Source organism: Podarcis liolepis (assembly GCF_965112155.1).
Source record: "Podarcis liolepis genome assembly, chromosome: 10".
NCBI lineage: Eukaryota > Metazoa > Chordata > Lepidosauria > Squamata > Lacertidae > Podarcis > Podarcis liolepis.
This window is the reverse complement of record NC_139562.1, coordinates 31,571,409-31,596,572: the sequence shown is the minus strand read 5'-3', so window position 1 is coordinate 31,596,572 and position 25,164 is coordinate 31,571,409. Positions and strand designations below refer to the sequence as shown.

Genomic DNA, 25,164 nt, shown 5'->3' with positions numbered 1-25,164 from the left:
TAGCAGCCTGAAAGCTGAATACCGCTGTCACCACAAGAGAATAGACCAAATATAGTGGTACCTTGGTCCTCAAATGCCTTGGTTCTCAAACAACCTGGAACCTAAACACTGCAAACCTGGAAGTAAGTGTTCTGGTTTGCGAACTTTTTTCGGAAGTAGAACGTGTTCCGTTTTGAGTGTTACACTTCCATTTTGAGTGCCACACTTCTGTTTGGAGTGCCACACTTTTGTTTGGAGTGTTACGCTGACAATTTGAGTGTCACACTTGTTTTGAGTGCCACACTTTCGTTTGGAGAGTTACGCTGAGGTCTGTCTCTTTTTGCTATTTATTTTGTGTTTATGTGGCTCTTTTTTTGTGTGTGTGACCATGTGGAACCCAGTTCAGCTACTGATTGATTGTGTGACTGCAGTACATTGTTTATTGCGTTCATTTTATGGATCAATGGTCTCGTTAGATAGGAAAATTCATGTTAAATTGCTGTTTTGGGGGTTGTTTTTAAAAGTCTGGAATGGATTAATCCATTTTGCATTAGTTTTTGTGGGGAAGCATGCCTTGGTTTTGGAACGCTTTGGTTTTGGAACGGACTTCCGGAACAGATTAAGTTTGAGAACCAAGGTACCACTGTGTCCCACCAGATCTGTAGAATAGACCTCCATAGCTGAGTGAGAATTTGAACCCAAGTCTCCAACATGTTCACAGCCAAATGTTCTCTTCAATGTATCAGATTGGTTGCCAGTTCTCTTGGGCACAGTGGATATGATACACCAATAGCTGAAACAGCTGCCTTTGGGGAAGAAAATAAAATTCCAGATAGAATGATGGTGATGCTACACTTAAAAGAAAAAAAGTATATCAGAATTACCAGATGGTGACCAGGTGGTTGAATCCCATCTAGAAAACTATGTGTTTGGATGAAGAAACTAAAACCAGTAAAAACTGAAGTTAATTAACAGAGACTTGGAAGCATTCTTCCAGCGCTTTGCCAAACCTGATCATTCATAGCTGCCTAATGCATTTGGATCATGTTAGGAATACATAGCCAAACATGGCAAAGCACTTAATCACAAATTGAAAACAAAACAAAAAACTGAGAAAGTTTCCCAACAGTTTCAAACGGTTATGTATTTATTCAATTTATGTCCCATGCCACTTAAGGCTCTCAGCAACTTGTACAAATATTTTGTAAAGAATTGTTTTAAAAAATATAATTGGATTTTTCCTAACTCTTGCAATGTCACCCTCCCCGCATGGCAGTGACTCTGAGAGCAGATGGTAGCTGTTATGTCTGCTCTTGCTCTGAGGGATGGGCAACCTCCCACCTGTTCTTAAGCCACTAACCAATGACTGCAGCCGGTATGTTTTTTCTTTCACCTACCTACAGTTTCGGGGCAACTGACAAGGCGATCCTTGGGGAAGGCCATGAGTAGTTAGTAGCCACAATGACCACGCCTCCACAGTCAGAGGCAGCAAAGCTTCTGAATACAAGTTGCTGGAAACCACAGGAGGGGAGAGGGCTCCTGTGCTCAGAACCTGCTTGGGGATTTCCCACAGGCATCTGGTTGGCCACAGTGGGAACAGGATGCCGGACAAGATAGGCCACTGGCCTGATCCAGCAGCCTCTTACGTTCTTATGACAGCCAAGCAGCCTTTTATTTGGATGGGAGAGGGCCTGTAGAACCCTGTCCCTTGCAGCCCTAAGAGAACGCAAGCTGGATCTAGCCCAGTATTCTTTTCCATAAGGAGGACCTGGGTGCAATGGCATTGGCCCCACTTGCACTTCCTGGAAACTGATACAGTGGTACCTCAGGTTACATACGCTTCAGGTTACAGACTCCGCTAACCCAGAAATAGTGCCTCAGGTTAAGAACTTTGCTTCAGGATGAGAACAGAAATCGTGCCCCGGCGGCGCTGCAGCAGCGGGAGGCCCCATTAGATAAAGTGGTGCTTCAGGTTAAGAACAGTTTCAGGTTAAGTACGAACCTCCAGAATGAATTAAGTACTTAACCCGAGGTACCACTGTACACAGAATGCTACCTCTGAAGGCAGAGGTAGGACTTAGCTTTATTTTCCATGAGTTTGTCAATCCTTTTAAAGTCATTTAACTTGGTGGACATCACTACATCTTACTGGAGCGTATTCTGTAGTTTAACTATGTGCTGTGTAAAGAAGTACCTCCTTTCCTTTATGCTTTGTGCTTCTAACATTCAGCTTCATTGCCATCTTCCCCAGCTTTAATATTATGAGGGAGAAAAGCCTCTGGAGCTTCTAGCCAGTGACTGAATCCAGACCGAGGGCAGAGTACCGTTTGTGCTCATGTCCTGTTTGTGGCTCCCCCCAGGTTTCTGACTGGCCACAGTGAGATCAGGCAGGGCTCTTCTGACGTCCTTTGCCTGACCTCAGTAGTCCTCATGCCAATCAGTGTCTGGTGGCATGAATGTCCCAATTATTAGTAAACAGTACATGTGACATCCTAAAATAAGCACTTCCTGTGGCCCACACCATCCCATGGACTTCCATTTCTCCTTTTCCTCTCAAAGTTAAGACTCTTCAGTGTCTGTGTACTTCCCCTCACTTTGATCAGCAATGGCTGGTATAATCATCTGACACCAGTTTTGATTTTAAAAAAAAACACCACAAAGTAACAGGCCTCTTCCATCCCTCCACAAGGCATCAGCAAGCTGTTTTGTGAACTTTCACTCCAGGGTTGTTGTTTCTTCGTCTTTTATACCTGCATATCATCAGCAGGTGGGGGGAAAATGCTTTAAGTCACATATTTGAAATATTGTCTCAGATGACGTTGCACTACAATACTATATGGCCAAAAGCGCCAATCACAGTTACATGTATTTATAACCCTAAATTGTGATTATGGACATCTTCAAACAGCAATTTGCTTTGTGGTAATTTGCTACCATAGAAGCTTGGGAGGCTGAAGAGCTGATTAACCTGAGGCATAGTGAAGTACACCAAGCTAACTGTACACAACTCTTTGTAATAAGGCCACAAGCCCCATGAATGTATGGGCCATGTGCTAACATCTCTAAATAGCAACAAGAACTGTCAATGTGCTTATAAAGTACATAACCACCTTCTTGCATGGCAGAGGCACCGCCTCTCAGATTAGGCAGGATTTACATGAATGTGAACCATGCAGCAAGTTTAATGGTTTACATACACCTTCTCTCTCACACACACTTTACTGCATGTAGGCAGAATTACAGTTTCAGAAGATCTTCCTCTGGACTTCTCTCCTGCTGATTATCATTAAAAAAAAAATCAAGCATGATCTGCATATTTAGCCAGTCTATACTACAGTTGGTAAACCTGTGGCCCTCCAAATGCTTTTGGACTACAATTCCCTCCATCCCTGGCCACTGGCCTTATTGGCTGGGGTAGATGTAAGTAGAAGGTTTGATGTTTTATTACTCTTTAAGAGTGTTGTGCTTGAACTACTATACTGTATAAGCTTTGTTCTGATTTGCCTCTGGGCAGACTCTCTTAACTGGCAGTTTGGCAAGAACAACCCTGCTAAGTTTGGCCAGGGCACAGCCTGACTCCCTCCTTTGGCAATCTTCACAGAACTCTAGCCCAATGGTTGCCATCAATTTGATTTGAATTAATTTTATAATGAAATGATTTTAGAATGTTGTATTATTTTAGTGTTGTTAGCCGCCCTGAGCCCGGCTTCGGCTGGGGAGGGCGGGATATAAATAAAATGTATTATTATTAAGTTGTTCTGTCCTCATGTGCAGCAGTTAATAAACTAGGTCCCTAACTTGGATCCATTGCACTTGCTTTTATTCTCTTAGTTCCATGTTTTTATTTCAGGTGTACCCTCACCTGGGTAACAAACCAGTGGTGTAGAAGAAAATTCTTGCCACTCTGTTTTTCAGTAAGCAATGCCAATGTCATTGTGGTACGTACAAGTGGGATGGATCAACAGTCATTTGATCAGGAGTGCTGACCAAGGACATCAAGGGTAGGGAAACTTTGGCCTTCTACATGTTGCTGAACTACAACTCCCAACCGTCCCAGCAAGCATGGCCAATTGCCAGGGATGATAAGAGCTGTAATTCAGCAGCATCTGGAGGTTCCCCACATCTGAAGTACGTAAGTAATGAGAGTAGTGACATCATGGGAACTGTGTGACATGAGACATGGTACTTCATTCTAAATGACAGGTAGCTAAAACAGAAAGATCTATCCTAGGCCACAAATGAATCACTTTTTGATCATGTTTCATACCAGCCATGTTGCCCACGCATGAAGAAACAGATGAGCCACCTTGCCATTCTCGTTCCAAGGAATAATACAGCACACACGGTGAGGGTTTAAAGTGCACACTTTTATTTTCTATTACAAAGGCTAAAAGAAGCAAATCTGTCTCATTAGGAACAAGAAAGTTGTTAGAACATCTACATTATTATCTTGGATACTAGACCTTCTGAAAGGTACTATGGATTTCTTTGTAATAGTAAAGCGTGGTATTCTTAAAATATAGTAATACAAAGACATTTTGAAGGACTCTCCAACTTATTACAAGATCAGCTTAGAAATATAGCATCTCCCTTCACTGGCTTTCCCCTATCACTCAATTTCTTAGGGATGGCCTGGTTGAAGGCCTGGTTAATCACTATCCCATTCAAACCTACCCTTCCCTCAACTTTGAGGATCTGGGAAAGGAGTCCTACCTCCTTTTTTGGAGCATTTTATAATACAGTGACTGAACCAATAACTTTATTTTATGTTAAGAAAGGGGCATTGCCAAGCTCTTTGTAGAACAGTTTGTTCAGTATTAAAAAACATAACCAGTGACCTAATTTCATTATAATTCTCAGATGTGTCTGCCCTCCTGAAAATCTTTCCCTTGATAGGTCATTTATGGTAGTTATCCAAATGCTTATTTCTTTTATTCAGTTGTTCTGGAGCAGTGGGCTGACACCCTTGATTGCTGAAGAACTGCTAGTGCTATGGATACAGTGAGATGCTATAGCACAAAAAATAATCCCATCCTATTTATATAAAGACAAAGGGGAAAAGATAAACAGAGGACAAAGTACCACCCCCTGCTCTTGACAACGTCCATTTTCTTAAGAAAATAATCAAAAGGCTTTCTTTAGCACCTTATTTATTAGATGAACATTTCTTTCCATGGAATGGGCAGATATTTACAAGGGTGAGTTCACCACTAATTGGAGTAATGATCCCCTGTCAGCATAAATAATTCTTTTTCAATGCAACAGAACTATTCCTCCCCCCAACATCATTTTGTTTCAATAAGAGATGCTGCATTTCCCTAGCTAGAGTCCTTTTCCTTAACCCTCAATAAAAAAAGATTCCTTCAATACCACATACATATATAATATTATATAGAGTGATATATTTAATACCTGTGTATATATGTTTTATGGAAGGGTTACATATATACACACTAGAACAAGTCCAGTGACAAAATACTGCAACACCACATATCAGGTTATCATATCAGGGAAAAAACAAAAGTTGATTCTCACTGCAATGCCCAGGAATATGTGTCCCCACCCCTATAAACTCTGCTTCCATAAACCACAAAAGCCCTTTTCTCCCCCATCAAAGTAGTATTGATTGGAGTAAAAAAGGCTGCAAAGCAGTTTATTTTTTAATTAAAGAGGAAAGGAAACATTTCCCACCCCATAATCTAAATAAATTCACATATTATTACTCATGGTAGAGCATACACTTATATAGTTACATTTCTAGATGCAGATAGTTTAAGAATTTTAAACATCCATTTTCTTATGTGTGTTTTCCTCTGTCTGTTCCAAATAGGTTAACATTTCAACTCCAGAAGCTGGTCAATTGCTCTCATCAGTATTTTGAGAAATAGGACCAACAGACTGAAAGCATAATGGCCAAGCAGACAACAAGCAAATACACAGAATGCTTATGTGTGGGAAGGGGAATGATTTGGCTCATTCAGTTGCAGTTGCATTTCTGTGGCTTTGCTTAATCCAGTGTCAAATTAATTAAGACTACTAAACTGGCAAGACAGCAGAAAATGCCAACTCCCTTTTTATCAAAATCTAGGCCAATGGAAGACACATAACATGATATGAGTGGTTTTGTTTCAAATTCTAGAATAATCAAATCAATAAAAGGGAATCATAGCTTTCAAGAAAAGTATGTGTGGATTATTCCATGGAATGGTGGTGGTCAGGGTACATGACTACCATTCATTGGGAGTCAAACACACAAAAAGCTATAACCTTCTCCTAGAAGATAGCAATGAAAAGTACCTACATCATCTCTTTAGGAATATGAGTTTTTCGTCTAACAAAATATGCCTATTTGAAAACAAGTAGCTGGTTTTGCTTATAAAAAGAGCAAATATCTTTAAATTGGTTTTACGATAGGTACAAGTGGGTTAATAAGTGTGAAGGCCAGATACTGACAAAAATGAGTAATGGGGCATCTGATCATCAGTTAGAAAGAAAATAAAGCAACAAAAGGTTTCAGAGAACCCTAACCTAGTGATCTTATGTTCCCCTGCTCACTCTACTTCCCCTTCCTTATCACAATTATTTGGGCCTCTTCATGTCTATAGGGATAGCTTATATTATCTTAATTAATATTATTTAAGTAGGAAAGGGTTATAAAATTTGATTAAATATCAAAAACTCTTAGTTGGACAATTTCATAAAATAGATAGTATAACCAAGACTGCAGGTCCTAGATAGATACATCTCAGCATGAAACCTCCTCATTCAGATCACACATCATCTGCTTGAAAAACATAAAGCAAATATTCCAATACTGCATACTAATTTTTAATACACATATTAGTGCATTTCCTCTTAGACCCAAAAATAGAATTGCGCCAACTTGTTCAGTCACAAGTGCTGAGCATTTTAGCTTGCAAAAATATAAGTTGTGCACATTTTAGATCACCTGCATTCTTATCCAGAACAGATGTGTCCAACACACACATCATGCCAAGTGTCATAAAATGAAAGCACTTTCCCCCCCTTCTTCAACCCCTATTTCACAGAACGTTTTGTTTAATGTTCCCATCATTTTTTGCAGACGTTTACAGCCCAGTGCTGAACATGCTTACCCCAAAAGCAGCCCCCATGGCGTTCAATGGAACTTGACTCATAGAAAGCATGCTTTGGATGATAGCCTCTGGAAGCTCACTTTAAAAGGTGTATTAAATAGTACTGATAAAGACGAGATCATATTGTCTTCTAGGAACCTTGTCCACTGTCAACGAGGGGACAGAAAGCTGATTTAATGTGTTCTTGTTGCTGGAGGCTATTTGTAGATAATCTATTAGTTTTGGAAATGAAACATTCATATGCAAGGAAGGTTTTATTCTCCTTCTTTGAGACCTTGGTTTAACCAGTTTCTCTTGTGGAAACATTTTTAACTTCTCTCTTTGCATTTAATTCTATCTTTGATTTCAAGTATAGTTACATTTTTTTATTATCTGAGTGGCACCACATATTTTACATGACAAAAAAAAAAGGGTTTCCAACCTGACTCTGCTTTTTATATGGCAAACATTTTTAATCTAAACGACTGGATTCCTTTTACATAATTTCTGTCCATTTCTGCTATCATTGCTTTTTGGTCTTTGCAGACACACACATCTATCCAATACGGGGAGCGGGGGGCACCACTAAGGTGGAACTGACACACTTTCAGTAACAACCAAGCAGGCTCTCTGCACAACCTGCAAACATTAATTTTTCTTAAGCATATGTCAATCCTCAAAAGAGCATCTTGGTTTTAGGTGTCTCTACGGAGAGGTAAAGACTGCATTGTGCAATTGCTCCAACTGTAGGAGGAAGAATCTTCACAGTTATGCTTAAGAAAGGTCCAACACAACAATCTGTTATCAATTTGCTTTTTGGGTAACAGAATAAGCTATATGGGAAGGCAGGGAATATACTGTTGCCTCCATCTCCAAAGGCAATGTGGTGATAATCTTTCTAGCTGGACTAGAAATGCATTGTCCTCCCTCACCTGAGAGGGATTGGAATGGGCAGAAAGGAGGAGGTAAGTTTTAATCTTAGAATACACAGAGAAAAAATATGATCTTATTTTTTACTATTGCCTACAGCAACCACCGGAGTCACCTCAAAACTTTAAAGATAGGTTGAACTGGGCTTGTTTTAAGTTACTTCCTTATTCTTCTACACCATGGTTTGGGTGTCTGTGGAGAAGACGCACACAGCACTGCACAGTCACCAACACTGAACAAAACCCCACTTGCTCATCATTTCTCCACTATCGCTCTATGCTCATGTCCACAATGCTGCACTATTCCAGCAATCAGGCACCCCAAATAAAGGATCCAGGAGCTTGGGAACCAAAGTGAGAAGCCCCCTCCCTCTTACTTACCAAACACCGCAAAACAGTATCTTTTTTTTTTTAAGTTGAAAAGTGGTAGATTGAAAAATTATGTTTAAAAAGGGAGCAGGGGAGATAGAACAAAAGTCTAGGAGCATCATGTTCCCTGGCTATAGATGAATCAATTCAAAATCCCATTCAACATCAGTAAATCATCTTGATTATCTTACAATCAAAGAAAGGTTTGTGGAACAACTACCAGTCTCTTTGTCACTGCCCTGCTCCTTCCCTTCCCACATCTCTGGTTCTGACAACCTGCCTGTTTTCTCACCACCCTCAGTAAATTATATGCTATCCCGTAATAGGAAGCTGTATTTGCCAAAGTCGTCATCTCTGGGGCACAACAGCATATCCTTGCGGGCTTTGGCCAGCTTCTGCTTCATGACTTCCCTCCGATCCAGCCACTCGGTCAGTTCATCCTGGCCATGAGCAGAGCGACACTTCTCCCCTTCAGGGCAGGATTTTGTCTTCTGGAATCTGCAGGAGGACAACATATGGCTTAAGAGACTTTAGTTTTTTTTTTCATTTTTAACCATTTCCCTCAGTTCTTCAGTATCTGACACCAGAAAACTAATTTCAAACTACAGAGGGTTTTTTCTACTAAACATAGCAAGGGCCCAAGGCAAAAGAGGGATACTTTTTTGGCAAACAAGCCAGCCGGGTCAATTGTCAGGTATGATGGGAGCTGGAGCTGAGCAACATCTGAACTGTAACTGTTGTTTAAAGATATGATAACCTTATTAAAGAAAAAATAAGTAAGTCTTGAAGAAACAACAGCAAACTTATCATGCGTTTATAGTTTATAGTAAATTATATATTGTTACTTTTATTATCTCCTGCCAACCTAGCAGCTCGAAAGCATGTCAAAGTGCAAGTAGATAAATAGGTACCGCTCTGGCGGGAAGGTAAACGGCGTTTCCATGAGCTGCTCTGGTTCACCAGAAGTGGCTTAGTCATGCTGGCCACGTGACCCGGAAGCTGTATGCCGGCTCCCTCGGCCAATAAAGCGAGATGAGCGCCACAACCCCAGAGTCGGTCACAACTGGACCTAATGGTCAGGGGTCCCTTTACATTTACCTTACTTTTATTATGAAAGTGTGTCTGGCCAGTTTTGTACCATGTCTGAATTTCACCAGCCTTTGAGATATAGTTAAAGATGTTGGTAAACAATGTAGTACAGACATCTGGTGGCAGCAGTTAGAAAGTGAATTGGCAGCGGTAAATAAAAGCTGGCTCTCCGCCTATTAAAAATAAATAAATAGATGCGCCTCTCCACCTATTACTAATAAACATTTAACCTGGAAAAGTAAATAGTAGCTGTGCTGCCCCATTAGAAAATTCCAAATCAATATTAGGGCAATAACTCTACCAGGCCAACCAAAACGTGACAAAACAGTACATAAGCTTCTGAGTCCTTCAGAACTCTTCGTAAGGCTAGAGGGCAATGGGGTGAGGAAGAGCTGAAGCAAAGGACTGTTCTCTTTATTAATCTGGAGTTGCGTATTGTCTGCGTATGTAACCAGATGAGAAGAAGGTAGTTTTGTGCACAGTACCTTTCACACAGCCGGAACTCCCCCATTGGGAAACGGTAGTTCCAGCAGCTGGAGTCGTTCTCCGATGTGAAGACTTTTTCTTTATGCTTCTCTGACTGAATGTGTTGCTGCCATTGCTTCTTGCTGTTGCTGTTCTTCCCACAAAGCCAGCAATGGTAGCCCATCTAGCCATCAGATAACAGGAGAACACAGTTCTTTAACTTCCTGCTGTTTCACTGAACAACTGCTCCATAAAAGGGTTAGAAAGGGCTCCTCCAACCACCTCCATGCCTAGCGTTCAATAAAACCAATTTGCCCATGACTTAAACATTTCCACTAATTAAGCTGTATAGAAATAGCTCAGATAATATAAAAAGAAATCCATTGTTCAATGTGTTTCACAGTTTGATCGCCAACTAGATTTTCCTTTACTATCCACTTTCCAAAATGTTTTGCAAGTGCCAAAGATCTTCTGGGTTTTGTGGGGGGAGTGGTGGAGAGAAAAGGAAGAGGGGGAGGAAAAAAGGGGGTGCATGTGAAAAGTTGGGTGCAAGGGGCTGCAAAAGAGAGGGAGTAGGAGGGATGGCAATGAGGATGGTGAAAACAGGTGCAAAATGGGGCTGCAGAACAGAACAGAAAAGTAACTTCAGAAATGGGGCTGGGAAAGTGAAAAGCAGCCTTTGTAGTTGCATGGGATGGGAAGGAGAAGCTCTTGGGGATTAATGTGAGGAGAATGGCAGGGGGACTGATAAGTGAAACAGTGAGCAGGGGCACAGGGGTGTGTGGGGGTGTAATAAAATAGAGTCAACATTAAATCCTTCATATATTTCACTACTCATACAAGGATTGGGTCTTCCCAAGACTTCATGTCATTCCAGCAAAATACATGCAATTAATGAAGTGGCCCTCCATTTCTTTTTTTAAAATGGTACATTGTCTTCATAAAAAGTTCAATATTTATTATTTGTTTGACTTAAATGCTTGCTGCTAAGAGCAACGGCGTAACGTACAAAACAATACCTCTCAATAAAAATCATTCCAACAACCCATGAAGAAACCCAGCATAAAGACAGCAAAATCTTCAGGAGCAGCAACATTCCACCCAATGGGCCATCAACCAGCTTATGGATGGCAAGCGACAGATTGCGCAAGAGAAAGATGTTACCATGTCAGCATAATCAGTGGGCATCTGGATCTGCTTCTCCCCTTCCCGCGATGTCAGAGGTGTCCCCTCACCCGGCTTCCCAGGATTGTGTTTTTTCAGCCACATGTCGTAGGTCTGCTGCATATCCAAAACTGCAATGAAATATCAGTTTGAGGAGCCTCCTTTCCATCATAGCAAGCACAATATCTCCAAGAGGAAAGCTTTACCAAGGAAGCTGCTTTATACCAGTCAGAGCAAGAGTCCATCTAGTTTGGTATTATCGTAGCATTCTTGTAGCTCAGCTCTTCAGCATTTCAGACGGGGGTCTCTCTAGAAGCCCTACCTAGAGATGCCTGGATTTGAACCTGGGACCTGCCACATGCAAAAGACGTGCTCTGCCACTGAGCCAAAGCCCACCACAGCTGAAAGGACTTACAAAAATACTTTTTTCTTTTAAGGCAGGCGTGAGGAACTTCAGGCATGGGGGCTAAATGTGAACTTCCAAGGTTCTCTATCTGGGCCCTGGGACTCTCTCCACTCCACACCCCTAGGCTACCCCCTCAACCCAGCTTCAACACCCCCTGGGTGCTTTTGGATGGGTGGAATTTGTCCTTGGACTCTGATAATAGCTCTCCTTTGTCTAGATGAAGAATAGAGAGGGGTAGGTGTCTGAGTGTAGAAACTAGACTACTGTACAAAGTTAAAAGCCACTTTTGCCTCTGGCCCTGCTCATTACTGGAATGTGGCCCCTGGAAGGCTGCCCAGAAGGTGAGATATAAATGCAATAAATAAACAAAATAAAAATAAAATAGCACAAGGTGCAGGACACTGTTTCAGCCGGCAGAGAAGAAGATAGCTATACATGCGTGTGACATTTTGGAATACAATTCCAGCCCACAATGGTGCGGTTCCTATTTAAAGCAGACTTCTGTAAACTGCGGGTATTGGTGGATTGGCACTCCTCCCTCCTCTGCTCTCTGGAGTCATCTGCACCCCCTTCCTGACATTAACCATAGTTTTAGGGAACTATGGTTTGTAAACCAATTTCAAGCCACGGCTTTAATCCTATCCATGTTTAGCCCTACTCAGACCTGGAACCTCTTCATAGAGGAGCAGAGCACCCTAGCAGATTTCACTGCCAGCAACCCTGCCAGATTCAGAACTCCTGGCCCCAGGACCAGAGCTCATAACACCAGTAGCCTAGATTCCTGAATAATTCTTGGATTCCATCCCTCCACCAATCATCACCCCTGGAGCTCCAATAATAGAGGAGACAGAAACAAGGCAAGAACATGCTTGGCTAACAGCATGTTTGGCTATTCAGGAGGCAGGTAAGTGCCTGAAAACAGGGCCTGGCAGAGAAAGCCAGGCAGGAATGGAGTCTCCCGCTGCTATATAAGCTCTCATTCTTAGCTCCCTCAGAGCTCCAAACTCACCTTCCTAAACTGGGGAAAGAGACAAGATTCCCAATTATTTTATACATTGGTGTCCTCATAATGCAGTACTTCAATTAGCACAGAGAAGGAAGGGGAAATTGCTCTGGAGAGGGGAAGGAAGGAGCAAGTTTCACAAGACCAGCTCTTGGTCTGGAAACTATGCTTTTCAGGGAGCCACAGTGTGTCCATCACTCTCAGGGTAGCTTTCCTAAAAACGGGGGTATGGGGAACTAGAATGGAAGAGAGATTTCCCCCTGCTCCCAAACATACATTCCACTCACTCTTATTTTCTTTCATGAAAGTCCACATCTCTCTCTCTTCAGGGCTGTGGGCAAAAGAGCAGTTTCCAACATACTGACACTTTCTGCCATTTTGGGCATGAATGCATAGCTGCAAAGAGATAGAAAACACACAAACACCAACCTTAAAAAGGAAGAAAAAAACCCTCCACCCTCAAAAGAAAAAAGGATGAAGTAGCCAAGAATGGTGCCAAGTCAAACAAAAGGGGGACAAGCAAGCTTTGCGAATTAATTCTGCTTCAGGCTGTATCTGCAAATCTGTGACTAGGCACTGATAACAACATACAAATTTGTCTCTCCAGCTTGACAGGTGATAGCCTTCCAGCATTAAGGTAGTTGACCCCCACCCCACCCTGGCAACAAACACCTGTTCTTTAAAGCTCAATCAGAGCGAACAGCAATCTCTGGAAAATCTGAACAGACGTTTGCTCCAATTGAGTGCTAAAGAGCAGGTATTCACTGCAACAAAACCAAAACCAAAAACCCACGCTCAGACACAGAGTTTTAAAGTTTTTAAGTGTGGATAAGCCCTGAGATCTGTAGGATTTAAATTTGCAATTATTGTTTTTTCGGTACAAGTTTATTCTGGTTTTTATCACTATATATATATGTTGAATGCCATTAAGGACTCTGTGGTGACAGAACCCACCTCCACACATACACCTGAAAGATGACAAGCAAAGAAGAAGAAGAAGACTGATATACTGGGGGCTTATGGAGGTTATTCAACAACCCACTGTTATTCTGCAAAGACTGCTGTGGAATTGTTCCTGTGCTTCCTGCCAATTTTCCAGGCCCTCCTGAGGCTAGCAATAGCTGCAGCACTTCTGGATGAAGGCCTTCTGAGTTTCAGGTGCACTGCCAATCAGTGCACCTGGTTATCAATAAGCCATACAGACTGCAGCAATTTCTTCTTATGGATCAATTCAGAATCGTTGTGTGATCTATAGCAGGATTAGGGTGGTGGTGGCATAGTTTCTCCCCTCACTCAAAAAGCAGCTGTTGTGCAGAACACTGCTAGTTGCTGTGTCACAGGGGTTGAAGTCATGGGCTCCTCCCCACCTGCCTCTTATTCCAGAGTATCAGTACCACAGACTTGCTTTCTGCAAGTCCTGCCATGGCCACACACCACTTGTCTCACACTTGCCATTTAAGCAAGGTCTTCAGACACTGCCATCTTTCCCCTTGACACAGGGTACAAAGGAAAACCTACTACTCTTTAAGTCCACTTTCTCTCTCAGAGCCCTTATGTCTGTCCTTGTGTTGGACAAGCGCTCCCAAGAACTGCAGGTGCATTCTAGCACATGGAGCTACACAGAGATCTACTTTGAAATGGAAGGCTGCATCACGGAATTAAGAATAGTACACCTTCAATATGCTACATTCAAGCATGCTTTCAAGCAAGAGCATGGCATCACAGTGAAGCTCACAGAGAGGAGAGTCTGAGACCTGCCTGCCATACCAACGTATCAGAAAGTTACTCTGGACCACATCCTCTCTCCGTTTCTGGAAATGGAGACAAATCAAGGCCGGATTTCTTGAATACCTCTCCAAGAACCTCCTAGATTGCAGAGTTGAATAGAAAACACTAAAATATAAATATAGGAGGAGAACTGAAGAAAAGCTTCTCCTCCAAAGACATACTGCTAACGTTTTCCCTTTCCCTCATATCTCACTTTTCAGTTTTTGTTTCTACCACAAAGCCTCTTCAGTTCTTGAAAAGACCACAACCTGAGGAGGCTACGGCAGAGCTGCCCATTCCTCACCCACAGTGAAAATCATGCTATGCTCTAGGAGAATGATTTCCAAAGCAATTGTTTTTAACGTCTCTTCCTCATCCTTACTCACTCATGGAAACAGAAGATGTTGGCTTTGTGCTCAAAGGAAATAGACAACAGACACTCGGATTAGAAACAGATTTAATGAACAATTCCAACAAAGCAAACAAAAACTATTCCCTTAGCCAGGGGTGGGGAACTTGTGGTCTCCAGATGTTGTTGGACTACAAATCCCATCATCCCCTGACCACTGGCCAAGAGTTGGAGTCCATTGGCCGGGAGTTGGATTCCAATGATGACTGGTGGGCCAGCGGTTCCCCATCCATGCACTTAGCAATCAACAGAAGTACAGCAGTAAAATTATTCACTTCCTTGTAGCAACCGTTTTTGAAGCACAGTTATTTCCTTTTGCAACAGAATACAAGTCTTTTAAAAAAGGGATTGGATGATTTTTATAGAAAACTCTCCTAAAGCAAGGAGGCATTTGACTCTAGGGGCACATGAAAAGCCTAGATATGAACATTCATGTGCGAATATACACACATGCATGTATTGCTTGCTCATTATTTACCAAATATTGTTGGTCGTTTGGAGTCTTCCCTCCCCTTAGGAAAAAGGGATACAAAAAAGTTTTGCAACATGTTCACCCACAACTGGGTTTAACATTAAGAGCTCCTCTTGATAGTTTTCTTCTTTTTTGAATGAGCAGTGCTTTCCAAATCCTTGAATTGACTTGAAGTCACTTCATCTTCAAGCCCAGGAGCTAGTGCCACACCTTCTCTGGCAGTAAACAAATTGAGGAATGTCACCAGCTTCTTTTCACACACACAGCACTCTGAATTAGAGGAGGGTAACCCAAGGTGAAATGCTATACCCGATTCCAGAGCCAACCAGTCTTTCCTGGAACAAGGATTTTAATTAAAACCACCAAATTTGCATGGGTGATTTCAACGGGTGTCAAAATATTCTTTCATTATTGCACCACTGACTAATCTTGGCCTTCAACCAGCACCTGTTTTTTGTCTAACAATAACTTTCTCTTCCTCCTTTGGCTTCTGTATTCTGGCTCCCTTCTCACTCCATACAGAGCTCAAGGGGCTTCTTAGAGAAAAGGCGAGTAAGATACACGACAGATATAAAGAATGATGCACAGTCAGAAAGTGGACAGAGAAAAGTTTTCTCCCTCTCTCATAATAACTCAAGAGGCATCCAAGTTTCTGGGCAGCCAAAAAAGGGCATTTCTTCACACAGCACTTAGTTCACCTGGCACTTTCATTATATATTTTTAGGCACCAGCTGAAAACCTTCCTCTTTAACCAGGCCTTTGGCTGATTAATATTCTACAGCCTTTTAAATGTGTCTGTGGGAAGGGGGGGTATTGTTTTGCTGTTTTGTCTAAATTGTTTTCTTGTTTTTATCCTTTACTTTATTCTGTGAACTGCCCTGAGCTGAGGAGTAGTAGTATGTGTAATAATAATAATAATAATAATAATAATAATAATAATAATAAAGCAACTAGGGAATTCACGCATACAAAAAGCAGTGGTGGCCATCAGTGGCGTAGCGTGGGTTGTCAGCACCCGGGGCAAGGCAAGTAATTTGCGCCCCCTAACCCGTGGATTTGCGCCCCCTAACCCGTGGATTTGCGCCCCCTAACCCTAACCCCCAGATGTTGCGCCCGGTGCGGCCGGCCCCCCCTGCACCCCCCACGCTACGCCACTGGTGGCCATAAGCTTGGCTGGCTTCAAAAGAGGATTAGAGAAGTTCATGGAGGATAAGGCAATCAACAACTAATAAGCAGGATGGTGATGGTCTACCACTGCTGCCAGAAGCAGTTTGCCTATGTATACCAGTTCCTGGGAAACACAAGTGGAGAAAATGCTATTATGCTCAAGTTCTGCTTGAGGCTTCCAATAGGCAACTGACCGGCCACTGTAAGAACAGAGTGCTGGACTAGTTGTGCCTGATCCTGCAGGCTCCGATGATGTTGTTATGTTAAGCGCCATCTGCAAAACAACAGTGCTACTCACATCGTATTGCTGAGGGAAGTTGCGGATGGAAGGCAATGGTCGGACAGACACCCACTTCTTCTTTGCTTTGGACATCACAAGCAGGACACGGCGCTCCTTGGTCCAACTACCAGGGGAGGGGGAGCCAAAAAGGATGCTCAGAAAATGTTCCATTATGAGCAGAGTCTGGCTTTCATGACAACTGGTGTACAGTGGTACCTCGGGTTACATACACTTCAGGTTACATACGCTTCAGGTTACAGACTCCGCTAACCCAGAAATAGTGCTTCAGGTTAAGAACTTTGCTTCAGGATGAGAACACAAATTGTGCTCCGGCGGTGCGGCGGCAGCAGGAGGCCCCATTAGCTAAAGTGGTGCTTCAGGTTAAGAACAGTTTCAGGTTAAGAATGGACCTCCGGAACGAATTAAGTACTTAACCTGAGGTGCCACTGTACAGACTGAGCTAATGAATCCCAAATTCCCTGCTAGAAAGAAGGAAAGCTCTGTGCCACAAACCACGTGGGCAGGGTGGGGAGGACAACACACAACAACTGATCGCCAAATTAAACTGTGTGAAGCAGTAGCAGATAAGAAAGCCTTACGAGGCTTTCTGGTCCTGTATCACATAGATTGTATGATTTATAGACTAAGGAAGAGTTTTCAGAACAGTGTGTCAGGGCACACTAGTGTGCCATTAGAGAGAGAGAGAATTAGGCCTTGAAAACTTGAGCAGCTACTATGTCCAGGTCTGTGGCAGTGTGTGAAGGCACCTTCCTAAAGCAGAGTAGTAATGCCTGAATGGGAGGGAGACTATCTCTTAAGCGCCACAGAGGAAAGATGGGATATAAATCTAATATCTAAATAATCATTGGTGGCAATCTATCTCACTATATCCTTATTTGTTTACCCTTGCTACTCCTCAAGAGGCATCTCAAAATGATTTACACTATAACAACAAATATAAAACTTGGCTACAGTCATACCTTGGTTTTTGAACAGCTAAGTTCTCGAATGTTTTGGCTCCCAAAAACTGCAAATCTGGAAGTGACTGTTCCAGTTTGCATACTGTTTTTGGAAACTGAACAACCGATGGAGCTTCCGACTGGTTGCAGGAGCTTCCTCCAGCCAATCAGAAGCCACACTTTGGAAGTCGAACAGACTTCTGGAACGGATTCCATTCAACTTCCAAGGTACGACTGTATATAAAAACAATTTAAAAAGCAATTGTGTATGTAAACAATTTTGAAAAACCACTATAAATATAAAAGCAGTTGAAAACAACAACAAATACACGCAATCTATTCAGGGCCAGGACAGGCACCAACTAGGATAAAGATTTTAGAAGGCTTATTGAAGGTGTGTGCAGGCACTGTGCATACCTTCTGAGTGGGGAGGCAGCAGACAGCACCCGTTTCCACCTTTTTGCCAGAATATGATCACTGACATAACCCTGAAGGAAGGACTAATAATGCACAAGGATTCCCCAGATGCAACCTGTGCTAGAGCTGTCAGGCATGGGGGAATCCCTGACACACTGCCTACTTAGGGAAGCAACCGTGCTTCCTATGCAAAGGAAAGGGTAAGACATTGGGAAGCAGAATCAAAATGGGCTGGCTTCAAACTCCCTGCCCATCGCTTTACAAGTTAATCAAGCATTTATATTAATCTTTTTTAGTGCAAAGCTGAAGTATACTGTAGTGATCAGGTGGAATTGCTATGAGGAATTATAAATATAGAGTAAGCCATCTGTGTCAGCAATGAAAGCATTGCGTTGACTGGGTTTAAACTATTTTGATATGATTCTTGATCAATCCACACCTCTGCATCCCTGTTCCATTTCTCTTTCTTGACAAGTCATGTCCTGCAGGCAGGCATCCTGGGTCATCAAAGATAGTGGGCAGCTTCTTTTGATGTAGCTTTTCTTAGGATGTTAATCTTAGGGCCAGGAAACAGATCTCAGCTGAAGGTGATAATGATCGCAATATGCGTGCTTAATTAGTTTTGGTAGTTTAAATTTTCCCAACTTGGGGTTTATTGAAATGCTCAGAAGAAGTCTGATTCGTTCTTATGAACACTCTGTAAAAAGTTCTTTTGTGAATAAAACAACCTGGGCCGTGGGGTAGAGGGAGAGAGATTATTATACGCACCCTTCCCAGAGTCTTGCTGGTTCAAGCCTCTGTGTGTATTCTTATTAATCAGAGTTCAATCCTTCCTTTACTTTGGGAACGCCTCAGTATACCTCCATTTTGAAAATGGGGGTGGCACCTGTCCCATTATCAAAACTTTGGGAAACACTGTATTAAAACAATACAGACCCATAAGTAATTGGCCCATAAACTCTGCATCATTTTTAATCTCCCTTTTCCCCATGTTTTTTCTCCACACAGCTTCCTCCACAAGAGTAGGTATGCCTGGCACTGACTCAGTTCAAAAATGACCACAAATACATTTTATAGTCTACAAGGAATAAAAACAAAAGCCTAGAAAACCACAGCAATTATTTAAATAAAAGCACGCCACAAAATCTATGGTAGGAAAACATTCTACAGGCAGTAGAATAGGTAAGGGCACCTACCAGTGGCGAGCTTTGGCACTACAGTACTTGAGGTCCTTGTCTGGTTCTACCACCTGCCCATTCCTCCAGCACTGGCCACAAACAAATTTCATTTGAAGGTCGAAAGTGCTTGACGTGGGAGTCCTCGCAGAAGCCTGATATTGGGAAGGAGGAAGGAACAAAGTTGGTGGAGGGAGTTGCTGCATTCACAAAATTGGACAAGCTAGATTTACTAAGACAATACACATTTTTACATGTATGTTCTTTTATGAGAACTGCAGAATAAAGCAAGCGACCAAACAAGACTGCAAAAACAGATCCTAACAGTAAGATAAAATTACATTAGAATGGATAGTGATATATAAGTAAATAGCCTTTGCTGCTAATTTACAGACAAAAATCCCGTTATTTGAAAAGGTAAAGGATATCATATGTAAAGGACTGAAGATAAAGATAAAGCGCTCTCTTCTTTCTCTCTCTCCACAGACTCTGTTTCATGCTATTGAAGAAGCCAATAAGCCACCTACTTCTGTTTTCTAGTATTGTGGGATGTGGTGTTGGAGATAATGAAATGGCACAATAAAAAACTCACAGTAAAAAAACAACTCTTTTTATGATCCATGCTGCTGAATTTACAATTGCATTCCTACAGGAACGGGTTTGTTTTTTTACCAGTATTGGCCACTGGTTCAGCACAGTTCCTAATCAATAGATTGGGCTCTAAGGGCATAAATTGGGCCTATATGATCTTTACAGTCCTGGGCTTGGACTCACTTCACTTCCTGCAGGGGTTGCAAACATTGCACATGACACACCCAGTCTAAAATGAACATAAATACACAAAGTAACCCTGAGGAACATAAGGACTCCTGGGCGGTTAAGTCCAGTCAAAGGTGTCTATGGGGTTGTGGCACTCATCTCACTTTCAGGCCGAGGGAGCTGGTGTTTGTCCACAGACAGCTTTCCGGGTTGTGTGGCTTCTGGTGCAATGGAACACTGTTACGGAAACCAGAGCGCACGTAAACGCTGTTTACCTTCCTGCCGCAGCAGTACCTATTTATCTACTTGTACTGGCATGCTTTCAAACTGCTAGGTTGGCAGGAGCTTCCGATTGGCAAGCCCTAGGTTGGCAGGACCTTCCGATTGGCAAGCCCAAGAGGCCACCTGTGTCCCTGAGAAACATAGCAATGGCATAGGATTTTGGGGGGGGGGGGAGCCTGCAGTGGCGGTTGCCCTGGACACAAAATTGTTAGCGGGTGCAAAATTCCAACACCCAGTGCTGCCTCAATACAGCTGTACACTTCCATTGGTGAGGTCTGTTGAAAATGGCTTCTCCATGTGAACCAGGAAGGGACCTCTTCAGACAACGGAACAACTCTTCTTTTCTTATCTCTACAGCTGTGGTCTCGTGGGTGACATGGACGCTGTTAGGCAGTTTAATGTGCATATATAAACTATATCATCTTTTACAACATTGAGGGCATAAAATATTACTTGATGGCATTCTCTGCCTGAGCAACATATTAATGTTACCATCTTCAGCTCTGAATGACTAACAATTTGAGTAGAAGAGAAAAGAGCTGCTAATAATTTAAAGACAATTTGTGCCAACTTAGAATTTGGAAAGAAACAGTGGCAGGAGGGAGAAGTCAGAGGCTGAGATATATGGAGAGATGGTTCTCCCAGGACAGGAGATCACAGATTCATGCAACTGGTGGTGGTAATTTAGAAAATGTGTGTTGGTTGGGGGAGGAGGAAGAAAAGAGGGTTCACATTGTTATGGTTCTTGCTACCTCTATAGGAAAAAATAACACTGAACACAATACGCACATACAATCCTCATTCCTTTAACTGCAATGTTAGGGGAAAAATTGCTGCTTTTCTTTATAAACAAACTCATGGAACCTAAATTAAAATAAAACACACACACATACACACATCAGGGGTCTAGGACAAATGAGTCACTCGGGGTGCCAAGTGTTTTAGGAGTGCAAAACGCAAAGAATGCTGATATCGAGCAATTTGTTCAGCCACACTGTTTTGTGTAGGATTATGCAGCATCAACTCAAAACAAGCTCCACTGAGTCTTTACTCTCAGATAAGGATAGCCACCTGAATCAGGTAGACAGAGCACACCAACTGAGGCCAAGGCAATCTCCACAGAGAGTGGACCCTGCCTTAGACCAAGCCTAGAAGGAGGGTTTAGAGTTTTACATGTGTGTAATTCTGGAGAGAGTTTCTAAAGACTCAGGGGCCCTGGGTAAACGCACCAGGCTGGTGTCACAAGTCACATAAGTACAGATTGTACCAATCGCCATGCTGATCACTGCAAGAACAAATGGAAAAGCAGGGCTAATCCAGATTAGTGCAGGAGGTATGGTGCAGAAAGAGTAACTATGAGAAAACACAAACTCCTGGAACAAAAACAGCTATCCCTATTAGCCAAGCCTACTAGACACCTATTTCTACAGTGTTACTTAGCCATGTGGAAAGCTGCCATCAAGGCCCTCCCACCAAATAAATCCATATAAGTCATTGTTGCAGATGGAATTCATCCCTTAGGTATCTATCTAATAATCGCTGCCTCCAGTCTTTTCACACCCTCATCAAAGGCTTTGAAAAGCTCCTTCTAAACATTAGAAGCTTCCAAGAACATGAGGCAAGCACAAACTGAACAGGTCTTTTCAGGTGAGTAGCCCAAAGCTGAGAAGCATATGCATCCTTGCCAGGTAAATACATCTTTGCAAAGGTAAAAGGAACTAAAAGAAGAAGCCGAAGCATCAACTGTGCATGACTGTATTTGTAACAGCAAGACACATACCTGACAGATTGCTAATAAATTAGTCAATGTTGCATGGAAATTAGAGGTTCCTAAGCATGCCATGAATTAACTCAGCCCAACTGGCTTCAGATTAACAGCTGCATTGTTATGGGGCCAACATTACAAGATCTAGTTGGCAACTAAACCATACCAGCCACATGATTAAAAGCTTTGGCACAGCAATGCATTGATTTGTTATTCCAAATAAGGCAGAAGGCATGCCACAACGAGAAAGAGAGCAGTGGATCAGTGGTAGAGCATGCAAATAAGATCACCAACAAAATATTGAAGTAGGGTGAGCTTCTTTCAGAATTCCAGCCAGCCAGCTATGATTTCTTTCAGGATATTCCATTCCATTTCTCCCTCCCTCTAGTTTTCATTCTTCTACCATCTCCGAGTAGTCACTGAGTATGCTTTGGGGAAATATCTGTAGCTCAGTAGCAGGACATCCGTTCTGCCTGCAGAAAGTCCCAATTTCAATCCCTGGCATCTCTAGGGAAGACTGGGAATGCCCCCCAATGGAAACTTTGGAGAGTTGCTGCCAGTCCGTGTAAACAGTACTGAGCTAGATAGAACAATGGTTGAAGGCCAATTCTAGAAATGTGGGATGGGTCTGATTTCACTTAGATATGCAAGAGTATTATTCTCTCGTAACCTTTCCCTAACTCTGTTAACTCTTCTCCAGCTGTTCCCAATTATTCACACATATTTAGTTGCCAAAAAAAGCAACTCAGCCCGGCACTATTTACTGGCAATCCAGAGTGAAGCTGGCTATACAGAATGGCTGTTCCAGGTATATCCAAAAATGAAAGCATTCAGGCATTGTGCAATTAGTTTCCAGACAACTTCACAGCTTAGAAAATGTCAGGTGATTTTGCAATCTGTGAAAGTAGCAAGACAGCATGTCATCCTGTTATTTAGTTTTTCTGAACCAAAGTCACCTTAGCACAAGAGCAGAGTGCACACAAATAAGGGAATTCTGGGGAGACAGAACCCACCCCCCTAATGTGACTCTGCATCATCCCTCTCCCCACAGAAGTTCCCCCACTCCCTCTCCATGCAAGAGTTATTTAGCTGGAAGCACAGCTGAATAAGCATTATGCCAAATTAACCTGCTTAGACTGGAGAAAAAGAAAGGCAAAAACAAACTTTCCACTGTTGGTTGCTTAGCCCTCTGCACCACTGAACTGTTGCTACTTTCTTTGAGAATTAGCTAAAAGCTGGTAGGATGGTTTCCTCGGCTTGGACAAAACCACAGTGAACCCATCTGGGACTGGTTAGTTATATTTGAAATCCCCTTCCATTTCAAAAGCTACAAGCATGCTATACATCAGTGTCATGCAGAGCCCTGTTTAATTAGCAGGGTATCAGCAACAAGCATGTTTTGAACATGCCCACACAAACATTTTTTAAAAATCTTCATTGCTATCAGCTGTGCTTTTCACAGCAGCATTTCTTACTAACTGAACATTTCTGACATAGTTCAAGACACCCACTAGGCTCTGAGATGGTGGAATTTTGACCCTCCAGATGCTACTGGACTTCCAACTCCCATCATGGAAGATGGATTGAATGTTTTATTTCACAAAGGGATGGCGAGATTCAGAAAAACAGTCCAGCACTTCTTCAGCATCCTTGGCTTGAATGTACCCCCAAATATTACATGTCCGCAGATATTAGAAATGAAGGGATCCAGGTCTGGAAGGCTGCAGCCTCAGAGAAGTAATGTGTGAGTTGCCCAAGGCCACCTTCTCCCTTGCATACCCAGCCATGGGGGGTGGGGGACTCTTAGCCCAGCCTCCAAAATGGTCTCATAAGCTGCATGTGTTCCTCATGCTTTCTGAATGCCTCCCCCACGACATGGAGATAGGCTGTTTCTCTTGTCAGAGGAAAAGGCCGCTCCTCCCTGTCTGCTCTAGCTGATACTAGGCTATGCCTTCACTGTCCCAATTCTGCTTCTGCTGCATTCCTCCACCATGGCACTTAATAATTTACTACTCCTACTTGTTCTTTCTCTTCTCATTGGGAACATGTCCCCTCCACCTCCAGCATGGAAGTACCTGGGCATCATCACACCCCTCAACTGTCCCAGGGACATCCCAGAATTACAGAAGCCATCCTGGCTTCTGATTGGATCCTGGGATGTCCCGTTTTGGCTAAGCGAGAGCGCAGCCCCGAAAGACACATTTTTTTGGGGGGGTGCTCTCGCACGAGTCACCAAAAGATGTGCATCCCAATTTTCCTCTATGGCATGTCGGAGGGTATGAATCAAAGCTCGAATGCTGAAACAGCAACACCTCCCTCCTTTCCCCAAACCAAAACAGGCTCTAGGTCTGGTCAACACCTTCTACCAGACAGCTCCTTCCCATCCCTCTGGTCCTCAAGCTTGCTTCTTCCCCAATGCACGGATAATTGCCAGGATGAGCATGAAGCACACCGTAAAGAAAATGGTTTTGTGTGCGTGCAATTTTCTAAATCAGAAACAGAGATGTGTTTAAAAAAGCAAAAGGGAAGAAAACTCCCAGCCCCACATCATGAGACTGGACAATGCAGACCATTCATTTCCTTAATGGCTACATGTGTGCCAGCTTAAACCACCATGGAAGTAAATGGTGGTGGAAGAGCATCCAGAGTTTAATTTGTTTCATCGGCTACCACAACACCCCAACTGCCCTCTTCCCCAGCTCTTGCCTGATCCTTCCTTGCATCTGTACTGCCTCAATCCTTCCACCCGTGGCTCTTCTCTGAAAAGTATGATGTAGCTGCGCAGTTTGGTTATTGACCCCATTGTTATAGTAGCATGAAGCCACAATCCTGTATGTGCTGGACAAGCCATAACATGTCCCTTCTATGCTGAAACTGACTGACAGAAGGAATAAGAGACACCAAGTGGTAGGAAATATTATTTAGCATTTTAATCTAACAACTTCTAAATGATGGGTCTCCCCTCCCCTCCCTTTCTCTTCTTACTAACCACACCTTCTGAAAGTCATTAAAGGTCAAAAAACTTAGTGTTCTAGTTCAAGAGCCGTTTTAATCCAATGCCAGGGCTGGGCTCCTTTTGTTACTCATCAGCTAGGCACTTCTCCAGGACTCCAAAATGAAACCCAGGAGGAGGGTAGCAGGTTATTATCGCACAATAGTACTTTCAAAGCTGCCACTTGGAAACCAGAAGCTATTCTTTTGGGAATTATGGGAT

General features: G+C 42.7%; 1 protein-coding gene across 6 annotated transcripts in view; it reads right to left on the bottom strand.

Annotated features, from left to right (window-relative positions):
- Positions 1–4,325: 4,325 nt before the first annotated feature.
- Positions 4,326–25,164, bottom strand: part of ZC3H7B (zinc finger CCCH-type containing 7B) — a 47,915-nt gene continuing 27,076 nt past the window's right edge. For 5 of the 6 annotated variants that reach the window (XM_083462583.1, XM_083462586.1, XM_083462585.1 and 2 more), the window contains exons 18-23: positions 19,166–19,299; positions 16,612–16,717; positions 12,786–12,894; positions 11,090–11,220; positions 9,946–10,109; positions 4,326–8,869 (exon numbers count right to left, since the gene is read on the bottom strand). In XM_083462583.1, the coding sequence (XP_083318709.1) occupies positions 8,677–8,869; positions 9,946–10,109; positions 11,090–11,220; positions 12,786–12,894; positions 16,612–16,717; positions 19,166–19,299 (837 nt within the window). In that variant the 3' untranslated portion in view covers positions 4,326–8,676. The remainder of the gene's footprint in view (positions 8,870–9,945; positions 10,110–11,089; positions 11,221–12,785; positions 12,895–16,611; positions 16,718–19,165; positions 19,300–25,164) is intronic. The other variant, XR_014516446.1, reaches the window with a different exon arrangement.